The sequence below is a fragment of the Microtus ochrogaster genome, chromosome X (assembly GCF_000317375.1).
Source record: "Microtus ochrogaster isolate Prairie Vole_2 chromosome X, MicOch1.0, whole genome shotgun sequence".
Lineage (NCBI taxonomy): Eukaryota > Metazoa > Chordata > Mammalia > Rodentia > Cricetidae > Microtus > Microtus ochrogaster.
The window spans coordinates 49068962-49080303 of NC_022026.1; the positions used below are offsets into that span (position 1 = coordinate 49068962).

Consider the following 11342-nt stretch of genomic DNA (forward strand, 5'->3'; position numbering starts at 1 on the left):
GAAACTACTTTCAGTTGTTTGTCTCTGTCCCAATGTGGGGAAGACAAGGCTTAAAAAGAAACTCCATTCACCAGGACAATGGTGAAAGAGTCACCAGAGCTTGCCAGGACTCAACCTTCTTTCTCTGCCATAGAGCCCCGACTATACCCATCTGAGAGTGCTTCTGTGAGCAGTGGTTGGGGGCTCTCAGGCTGTTTTTAAGGGAACATGGTTTCGGCAGGAACACACCATTAATTTCCATGGCAAACGCTGACTCATGCTCTGAGCAGGCATGGTGGTGCTCTCAGGGGGTGCAGGGACACAGGCCTTTCTTTCCACTGGACCCCTGCCTCTTCCGATTCTAAAACAACAGTCTGCTTATCACCTTCCTTTGCTGTTGATGTTTTTTTTCTGGATCCTGGAAGATAAGGGATTTTACTGGACAGCAGGACAAGATCCTCTGAAGGCTACAGCCAGCATTAACTAGGGCCAATTTAGTTCATCTGGGCAATGAACATGAACCCGAACAGAGTGAGGGCCTAGGAAAAAATTCCAAGCAGACACCATTATTCTGTTTGGTAAACAGCTTGGGTCTCAGCACTCTGTTGAGATGTGCCCCTGTCAAGGTCTGCCTTTCTAGCTACTGCTGCTGGAAGGATCTTTCCACCTTCAAGATGTGTCACTAGCTCATAGAACCTATTTCTGTAACTCTTGGGGAGAGCCAATTTAAGCTGGCTTCTCAGTTCACTCTGCACTCAGGAGAGACCCATTTCTGGTTCCTTCCCAGCGTCCACGAGATCAGATGCGGCGACAATTGTTCCAGGGAAATGAACCTACAAAGGATCCCAGGGTGCTTCTCAAGGGAGCGGGGGATTCATCGGCTTCATCAGTGACTCAAACACACACTGCTTGCAGCTTGAGCGCTGCCATCTGCTCCCTGGGAAGCTTTCTGATGGGGTATGCTTTGGGGACAGAACAGGGGATCTAGGGTGGAAGGCAGAAGGAAATTCCCAATGAAGCTATGGGACAAATGACATTTTCAGAGGGTGCTCATGTTTATGGCTAAGGCCCTATTGCATCTGGCAGCCAGAGCTGGGCAGCAGTTCCTGCAAATGAGAAGCCACTGCTTTCGTTAGGTAGGTCATTGTACCATAAGCCCCACTAGGAGCGCTGTCATAAAAGGAGTGGCAAATTCCCGTGGCTTGGTCTTTTTCCAGGATGTCTATGGCTCCAAATGATACCTGCAGTCAGAAAAAGCAGGGAAAAAATGAATGGAATCTACCTTTCTCCTCCGTAAAGCACTCTGCACATCAGAGGCGCTCTGCTGGACTACAGATGGTTGGGGCTGGGGGCTGGAGGGTAGACCTCACAGTGCCATGAGGCAGGCAAGATGGTGGCGGAATGCATGACAATGTCTGCCTCTGCTGTGGATGCTGTGTCCTCAGAGTCCTTCTTCGGCTGCTCAGCACTAATTCTTCGAGAGGACAGCTTCTTTCCCTGACTCAATATTGTATACAGGGTGCGTAGTTTACCAAGAGTCAGGTATGTGGCAAGTGGTAGTGTCTGCAATAAAACCTACACTAATGCACACCAGATTCCCCAAAGGTTGTTTGATTTCCCAAGTGGCCACTTTTCCATTTCCTAACCAAATGGTTGACATTTGTTCACCATCTGGGATGACATTTTCCTGGTTTGAGTATATGCCTTCCAACTGGACGCCATCTCCAGCATCAACAAGGATAAATGGCAACCAAACTGACTCCACAGCTCTGGCAGCGGGGTGAGTGGGTGGCCTAGTCATACCCACCTGGTCCTGCAGAAACATCTGATTGGCCAGCTGTACAATCTGGTCCACATGGATGATGCCTCCAATACTGTCCATCTCCGTATCTGAGAGCAGTGTTAGTACCATGATGGCTTCTACCAGCAGCTGCCGATACTCCGGCTGGGACACGCGGTTGAGTACGGACTCCACATGGACAGCAAACTTGATCTCATATGGGGTCATCTACCAAAGGGATCAGTAGATTTCCAGGGTGAGATCTGGGACAGACAAGGCTTCCCCTAGCACAGCTGGGGCTCAGCTCAAGAGCTGCCTGGCTTCTGGACACTGTCTTGACTCTCTAACAGATGCTCTCTGGAGCAGAGGCTGACTGCTTTTCCCCAAGAGCCAGCTGGCATTGTTCTAGCTCCCTTTGTCTACCTACTGGACTGTGACTTCTAGGGAACAGGGACCATTTCTTATTTCTCTTAAAAAGAAGAGAACTTCCCTGTGGCATAAAGTCTGGTACCTTGGGCAGGGTAAAAAACAAAATAAGACAAAAATCTCTTAAAGAATGCTTGGACGTGCAAGGCGTGGTGCCTCCTGATTGGAAGGCTAAAGATACCCCAGAATGCATGGAGGTGAATACAGCACAGGCAAGACAGCGTGTGGGTGGCGTGGCCCCTGCACGTGTCTAGCGTGTGTGGGATAGTGTCTGCGTGGAGTTTTAAGGGCCCAGATAGTCTGTGAATGGTATTTCTGAGGGCAGTGAGAGAGAAAGGGTGGCAGGAAAGGACTTTTGCCCAGTTTGAGGGTGAAGTGGTTGATGTGATCAGACCTACAGATGACCTGGCTACACAGAGAAAACTTGGGAGGCCCAGGAAGAATCAGTCAGGAGGCAAAGCCATGGAGGGGCTGGTATTTGGGTTTTGTTACTCTACCTCTTGGGTTGTTGAGGATGGGAGGACATAACCATCGATGGACAGACCATGGCACTAGAAGCAGAACAGATATTTTAGTCAGATTCCAGAAAACTCCAAGTGTATGCTTGCTCACACACTCATGCATGTGTACACACACACACACACACACACACACACACACACACACACACACAAACTTTCCTTGCCCTGGAAATCTGCACGAGGGCTGGAACATGCCAGACTGTCATGGTTATTTTTAGAGCGTTGTTCTCACTGCCCACAGGCTGTGTTTTCGATGGAACAATTCTAGGGAGACCAGCAGGCATCTTTCAGATCAGTGCAGGAACAATGTCCTAGGGAGCTGCTGCGTCCTCCTCCCAAGAGACTCTGCATTGCACTTGGCAACTAGGCCAGGGTGCCTGCCAGGCCCCCTTTGGTGCCATAATGAAGGGAGATTTTCATGGCTCCCATTGGTGAAGTTATGCTCCTGCGCCTTTGCAGCCATCTATTTTAGAGATTTCTATAATAAGCACCAATCACAAAAGGCTGGAGCACATGCACACACACGCACACCCATGTATAGAAATACCAATGGGGCGCAATACAAAATGCTGCTTTTTCATAAGAAAAGCATCTTGGTATTGGGCCAATGAAAGTCTAGCCGGAAGTGTATGGTGCCCCAAGAAGACTTAGGAGATTTTCAAAGAATGGCTAAGTCTTGTCTAACTGGCCATCTTTTACCCTCCAGTTGGCAACAGCTGTCTTGTCCTCACACCGGCCCGGGGGCTCCCCACAAAAATCTTGAAGGGTCGACCTGGGGCCTCTGCAGGCTCAGAGGGCATACCCGCTCTGCCTCCCCCTAGTGTATCTTGAGCAAGGCCTTGGCCGACAGGGCATAGGCACTGAAGCTCTGTGGTTGGCCCTGGGCACCTGCTGCAGAAAGACACAGTGGGCTGTGACTTCACAAAGGAGCTGGCATGTGTTCTCATTTGGGATTATAGCAGTTCTTTCCTCTCCTACTGTGAAACGAGCGAAAATGTAATGATGGGGGAGGGGGAGAAATTTGTCTTGCTTTGCAGAGCCTTTAAATGAGGCATACTTGCCCTCCATGGGGGAGCCTGGGGAGTATGAACGTGTGAGAAGGCAGACTGTGGGGCCCCGTCTTCCCACGCTACCCCAACTTCAGCAGCAGGCCTTTAAGACAGGCCCCTCTTGCATTCAGGTGTATGTGTGGTGCAGTGTAGTCTGTGGATGTCACTTCCTGTCAGTTTCAAACTTCACACTGGGATGAAATCTTAGCCTCCAGGCAGATGGGAAGGAAGCACAGCCCTATCTCACTGCCACAGGAGCAGCTGGCTAAGGAGCAGGGGCTCTGGGGGCTTTACCGTCAAGCCGTGGAAACGGGTAGCCCAGGGCAGGAGGGAGAGTGTGCCTTCAGGGCACATGGCTCCTGGAGTGAGGCTAGAATCTTTTCTCTGTACTCCCAAGACCTAGCAGGCAGCAGGGGCTCCATCACATTGTTGAATGATAGGAGTGCCATGTGTGTCAGCCTCGAGCCAGATCCAGAGTTCATGCCGCAGGACCTCTATGGCACCATTTACGGTCAAAGTCTTCCTTGTCCTTTCGGTTTTTTTGTCTATCTTTAGTTTTCTATGATCCTAAACTACGTCTAAGTTGGTTGCACACAACCAGGGTTCCTATTTTGTCGTGTCTTGCAGGACCATTTGACAATCTGAGGCTACTTTTGGTGCCGTGTCTGGGCCAGGAGATGCCACTGGCAATCAGTAGGCAGACACTGCTTCCTATGTGACTGTGCACAATACAGCACCATAGTATAGTTACCTAGTGTTAGATGCCATAGGGCCAAGGCAGCGAGCCCTTGCTCCAGGCTGAGTCATTCAAGGTTGGGGCCACATGTTCTAGAGCCCACTGCTTCTCGCTACCTGGCACGGTCATTGTGCTTCCTGAGGGCAGGTGGAGTCTGGCTCATTTCCCCTGAGTCTATGTTTCCTCAGCCCCCACCTCACCTTCTGAAGAATCTTCCACACTCTCTGGTAGAATCCCACGGGGACCCTGTTGATGGCCCCATCCAGCCTTCTCCTGCGCAGCCACTGGCCCTGTTGCTCACCCCAGCCCATGTGGTGTCCCCCGGAGTCTGTAGATGATGTGCCCGTTGGGGATGATGGGGTGCTGGACCTCTGCAAGACAGACATCATTTGGCCTTCAGAAGCAGGTGCCCACCTTGGAGGGCAGCTCCGAAAGCGAGTCAGAGTCTCCCTCCACATGTCACCTAGTCAGGGGCACAGGGCTCTTGGACTGCACACTGTTGGCTACTTGATGTTGGCTTTAGGTTTTCATGCTCTGCTCCAGTAGTTCTTCCCGGGCCCTAAGAAGGAGTATAATGTCAGGAGACCCTGGACTCACATGACAGAGGCCAAACAGATCTAGGTATGGGCTTTGCTATCCGGCTGGCATTGCCAAGCTTAAGAGCCGCTGTGATAGCACCTGGACTGAGGCCGCCTGTGCCCTGTGCTTGCGCCACCAGTTGATCTGCGTCATTGGGGACATAATTTCCCCGAGAGAGCTATCTGCTGCCACTCATCCAGTGAAGACACAAAGACCCCTGAGACTCCTTGTTGCTTGTGATGAGTGCTCAGAGGGCATCTGTCATCCAGAAGGCCACTCCCTCAGAGGTCACTGGCCAGGCATGCAAAGCCTATTTTAAGGGAAGCAAGTACTTGGGAGAGGTGGTCTCAGAGAAGATGAGCTGGGTGGGAAGGAGAGACAACCTGGGGTGGGGGCAAAGGCCCAAGGGCCTGATTTCCTTCAGCAGTGCCACAAGGAAGTGACCATCACCTCCCCATATGACGAATACAACAGAGAATGCCAGGCCTATACAGGGAGAAAGGATCAGGAAGCGAAAGCAGAAAGTCAACTAGGAAGCCTTGCTTAGTGGCGGGGAGGGTCCTTGGTTTTTGGGTCTCTACCTCTGCCTTCCAATCCTTATTTCTGCTGTCCTGCTCTTGGTCCTGAGTTTTCTTCTAAGGCTAGGCTATGGTGACCTTCAGCTTGGACCGGTTGACCAGGGTTAGAGGGTGGCAGCTTTCCAATTCCTTGTGGGAGGCTAGAGTTCTCGAGACTCTACAGGGGAAGGGCTGGAGGGTTGCTGACCCCTGGGGGCAGGATGGAGAAGGGCCTTCCACCAGGCAGAGATGAGGTGTGGGAGTCACGCTGATGTGCCCTGGAGAGACCCCTCAGGTTGGGACAAGGCTAACACATATCGCTTCATACACTTTTGTTTGGACTGTTTGGCACTTTTGTTTCTCAGTGTGCAACATCAAATTTGAAGGTTTAAAAATAAAATCCAAATATTAAGCATGCTAGCAGGGCAGGAGGTGGGATCCTTCTTTCAGAACTCACTCTGACTTCAACAGATCTTATTTTGAAGAGGCAGTTAGTTAGGCTGGGTTATTCTGCTGGGCTCATTACTGCCATTTAAATAAGGCAACAATTAGCTGCAAATAAAAGTAATTACAGCCACACTCATCAGTGACTCAGCTGATTTTCTCCTTCTGGCGTTGGGAGGCAGATTCAGACTCGTCTCTGCAATTAGAACATTTCCTGGGCCTCCACTTGAGCTAGGGCCACATGCTCAGCTAGGGCCAGAGAGTAGAAAATGATAGCTAGCCCCAGGGCAGCAGCTCAACACTCAATAAAAAGGCAGGAGGGCTGGGATGTGGGTCAGTGGTGGAGCGCCTGCCTAGCATGCTCAGATCCTTGAGTTCCACCTCAGCACTGCAAAACAATCAAGGAACGGGCATAGAACCAGGGTTTTGAAGACTCTAGAAACCCCTGGGAGTTGGGAAGGTAAGCATGCCCCACCCCACTGTATTGAGTTTTATAAGCCAAGATCTGAGAGCATGAGATGGCAAATAAACTTCAGGTCAAGAATATTTAAACTTTTCTAGAATTTTCTCCAACTTACAGATGAACGTACCTTCAGTGTCAACTGAAAACCCTTAACCCAGTGGCTCTCAACTTTCCTAATGCTGTGACCCTTCATGTTATAGTGACCCCCAACTATACAATTATTTTCGTTGCTACTTCATAACTGCAATTTTGCCACTGTTATGAATCATAATGTAAATATTTAATATGCAGGTATGATAAATGATATGCAACCCCTATAAAAGGATTGTCTGACCTCTTCCCAAATAGTTTGTGACACACAGGTTGAGAACTACTGCCTTAGCCTTTACTCAAACCTTCAGAAGTCAGGGATGAGGGTTGTGGCGAAGTTTGGTGCTGGAATGTTTGCTTAGCATGTGGGAGGTCCTCAGTTCCATATCCAAAACTGCACGTGACCTTACACAAGTGTGAGCGTGCACACACAGACACAGACGTGCACACACATAGACACCCTAAATATAAGTGTGGACGAGGTGGGAGCATGGGTAAGGCCACAAGAGAACTTGGACAGTACAGACATGGAGGAGGACACAGGGAGGGGAGCGATGCCAACACAGATTTACCGCAGACTTGAAGGAATGTAAACTGTTGGACACAGCCTGGCCCACAGGAAAGAACTACAAAAGAAAAAGAACAGACTCAGTCACGTGCAGTGACACCAAGAGATGCAACCAGTTATTGTGAAGACACAGCAGCGTGAAAAGCAGAGACTGAAGACAGACGCGGCCCAGCGAGGCTCTGATTAAGCAGCAGTGACAGATGCAGGCCCACTGCTCCCTTGCAGCCCAGCTTGGCTCTAAATAGCAAGTATTACCAGCTTCCTTTCCTTTGTGGAGCAGGCCTAAGCAAACTAGGACACACGTTTCAAAGTCACAGCCATGTTAATGTCTTATGTTGCACTGTCAACAACCGTAGAGGTCAAAATATTCCTAGCTTTCACTAACACCTGTCTTCCGACGGGTATCCCGGAGATTATTGTTAAATGTACGTGGAGAGCAGGCTGATGACCTTGGACCATAAACATCTCTCCTCATCTAAGAATCTAGATGGCACCCTGAATTTGCATACTGGTCTGTGGTATGCTTGCAAAAATGAGTAGACACAACACCATGACACCTGTTAAATTTTCACCAGCGAACACTCGTCTTGATATGAGTGGTTAGCTACAAAACTGGTACTGGCTGACTGAATATAAACACAACAAAGAAGAAAGGTAATCATTTCACCCCCATCACAGGCAAGGGCAGCACTAAATGGAAGAAGCCACCCACATTCACCCAGGATCAGGCTTTTGAGCTGTGGGTAGCCAGAGGGACGGTGCCACCGAGTGGCTGACAAAGGAAGATGTTTGGAGAATCTTCTAAGGAAATGAGACACTCTGGAGGGTCTATGCTCGGAGAAAACATGCAGCCTGCACTGTGTGCCATCATACATGTACTTTCTCTGGTCACAGAAACATGGCAACATTAGAAATAAGAATCCAAAGTGGCAGTGCGCAGCTGCAGTCCCACCTACTCAAGAAACTGAGGCACGAGGATCCCTTTAGCCCAGGAGTTTGGGCACAGCCAGGGCTGCATGGAGGTTCCCATCTCAAAAATAAATCTATAAATTAAAAAATGCCCAATTTTTTTTTCTGAAGAGAAGAAGTACATCGCAGGGTGATATACACAGAGTCCTAACATTTTTTTTTTCCTTCTGGGGTTAAATCTCCCCAGGTAGGCAAAGGGCAGGAGCCTTATTCTCTCTATTGATGAGATTACAGAGCACATTCCTCTTTCTGAACAGAAATGCTGGTGGAGACAGAGACTAGGCCATCTCTTTCACAAAGAACCTTTACAAAGGCTGAGTTTGATAAATGGAATTCTTTTGATCAGTACCATGCACTAACAAAATGAGCCACCCTAAATGATGGCTCTAACTGGCCACCCTAAATGGATTTTTTAAAGGCCCAGGGAAGGTCATCTCTCCTGCCTTCTCATCCAGCTCCCTGTCTCTGGGGCTGGCTGCCTGAGCTACTGAGCCATTCCACCACGCGCCCATCCACACTCTGTATCTGCAGCTTCCCTTTCCATGCTCAAGCCCGAAAGAGCATGTAGCGACCACAGAGAAGGACAGACAGAACAAGACACTTCACCTGCTCATCAGCACTAGCTCGCCTAGTCATCTGCAAGTAAAAACAGCAGGAGGTGAAAGTCTGCTTCCAGTTAACGATGCTGCACTGCTCCCTCTGATAAGCCAGGGCAAGCTGGTCGCACCTCAGGGGCTGGCCTTTATTGCCTCACAGACCTAAGCCAGGGTGACTAGTGTATGAGCAGACTGTTCTCAGGGTGGGTGGTGGTCATCTCCTAGCTCAGTATCAGGCACATCAGGGCCGAAATGGTATTGAACTTTAGACCTGTGAGGGTCCGTTCCAAAGCTCTCTACTGTGAGTTAGAAAGCAGACAACTATGGACGGTAGGAAATACAGGTATTATGATTACCCTAGTCCACATCCTCCTGGCTATTTCACATGAAGAACACATTTGGTAGAGAAATGGTTGTGTCTTTTGACATTATTCCACTTTTCTTAAAAAAATTATTTTTATCTTATGATATGAGTATTTGTCTCCATGTGCCTGCTGTCTGTAGAGGTAGAGGAGGGCATCAGAGCCCCTAGAAATGGATTCAGAGACAGCTAAAAGCTGTCATGTTGATGCTGGGAACTGAACCCAGTCCTCTCCAAGATCAGCCAGTGCTTTTAACTTTTGATCCATTTCTCCATCCTCATGACTGCACAGAAACAAAGATGGACAAGGGGTTATTCTAGAATGTGCATGTACGGCATACGAAGGCTAGCAATTGGTGGGCATGAGCCCATGTGAATGCCTACAGGTTACCTTCCTGGGATACAGGGCTGTGTTCCCATTCCACAACTTCTACAGGGAGCAGGTCAAAGCTTCATGCCCTTGTCTTTCTGAGGTGAGCCCTGGCAGAAGAACCATGTGTACTCCTCCCTTATGGCTGCCATGCTAAGGCCTTCTTACCTGTTTCATCTCACTCCTTAGTCTGTTGATACCACTCCTCTCAGTCTTGGTGACACCAGTGTGACCCACCTCATGGATGGAGATGGCAGGGCTGGATGTGGAGGAGTGAATTGGGTGCACTGAAAGGGAAACACGCAAATGAGGTTATTAGGGAATCTATCGCACCTGCTTTGAGAGAGGCACCATGGACAACATGCTTCTGAGGCCCGTACCTCTTCCCTACTTGACTGTAAACTTGATGAGAGGAACACCTAACTTGCCCCAAGCAGAACTGGGATTACAGTGCTGAAGGTAGGTAGCACAGGCTTACCATGAGGCCTGAAGGGCTGTGTGAAAGTGTGGTGTCTTAGTTAGGGTTTCTGTTGCTGTGAAGAGACACCATGACCATACCAACTCTTATAAAGGAACACATTTAATTGGGATGGCAACTTACAGCTCAGACGGTCAGTCCATTACTATCATGGTGGGGAACATGGCAGGGAGCAGGCAGTCATGGTGCTGACTACATGTTGATCAGAAGGTTAACAGGAAGTGGCTTAAGCACTGAGTGAAGCTTAAGCAAGAGACCTCAAAGCTAGACCCAACAGCGACACATTTCCTTCAACAAGGCCACGCCCATTTCAGCAAGGCCACACCTCTAGATTGTGCCACTCTGAGCTTCTGGGGGCCAGTTACACTCAGACTCCCACATGTGGGTAGTGTTGAGCAGCAGGCACAGAACAGGGTGGCAGAAAACTGTTGGCTGACTGAAATGGTTTGGAAAACTATTTTTTTACTTACCCAAAACACATTTTCTTTGTGGAAAACTGAGACCACCCAAGGAAGCCAGAAGTAACATCTGTTGACATTTCACTCATTATCCTGCCAATTTTCCCCTCCGGATCCATGTTTTTACCTTATGCAATGTCACATATGTGTACAAAGAAAAACTTTATATTATATACATGACATATCCATACGTAATATGCAAACAAGCTTCATTGTTTCAGCAATTAATATTCTGTGAGTGTTCTTCCACAGCTTTACACATTCTCTCGCATGTCTAATGACTGCATGACATCTGATCTCAGAGTGAGGCACACACCTGATTCTATCTGTGATTTTCTAAAGAGTTCATCTTGACTAACGTGTAGGATCCATACTGACCTTGCCAAGCTCTCTATGCCAACTGTCCCTGGCAAAATGACAAAACTGCTGCATAGCCAACTGAAGAGCTTAGAACTTAGGTTCCTGTGGCTGTTGGCCAACTGCTGTGGTACCCTCATCAGGCCTTTTCTCGGCTTGGGTGCAGGTACACATGCGGCAGCATCCAGGATGGATAGAAATCAGGGCACAGAGAAGATCTCAACCCAGGCCTCTGGGAGGAAGCAGAGGCTAAGCTGGCTAGAGAGCTCAGGGGTGCAGTGGAAAGTTACCAAAGCCAGGCGCGTGGTACTACAATAGAACAGGGGCAAGGCTGCTCTTTCCACGACCCAAGGCCATACCTCTTTCCACCATATGCCATCAGCCTCAGCACTTAGTAACCTGTCCCCAGCTCTGCGCTCTCTCTCTCTCTCTCTCTCTCTCTCTCTCTCTCTCTCTCTCTCTCTCTCTCCCTCCCTCCCTCCCTCCCTCCCTCCCTCTCCCTCTGGCATTTATTTTGTTTTGTTTCTTTGTTTTGCTTTTTCTTTTAAATTTGACTTTGTT

General features: G+C 49.1%; 1 protein-coding gene across 4 annotated transcripts in view; it reads right to left on the reverse strand.

The window, feature by feature from the left end:
• Window positions 1–1010: 1010 nt before the first annotated feature.
• Window positions 1011–11342, reverse strand: part of Phka2 (phosphorylase kinase regulatory subunit alpha 2) — an 89978-nt gene continuing 79646 nt past the window's right edge. For 2 of the 4 annotated variants that reach the window (XM_026784854.1, XM_005358791.2), the window contains exons 28-34: window positions 9657–9775; window positions 8768–8797; window positions 7197–7250; window positions 4692–4862; window positions 2683–2736; window positions 1787–1987; window positions 1011–1220 (exon numbers count right to left, since the gene is read on the reverse strand). In XM_026784854.1, the coding sequence (XP_026640655.1) occupies window positions 1050–1220; window positions 1787–1987; window positions 2683–2736; window positions 4692–4862; window positions 7197–7250; window positions 8768–8797; window positions 9657–9775 (800 nt within the window). In that variant the 3' untranslated portion in view covers window positions 1011–1049. The remainder of the gene's footprint in view (window positions 1221–1786; window positions 1988–2682; window positions 2737–4691; window positions 4863–7196; window positions 7251–8767; window positions 8798–9656; window positions 9776–11342) is intronic. The other 2 variants (XM_026784855.1, XM_026784856.1) reach the window with 2 other exon arrangements.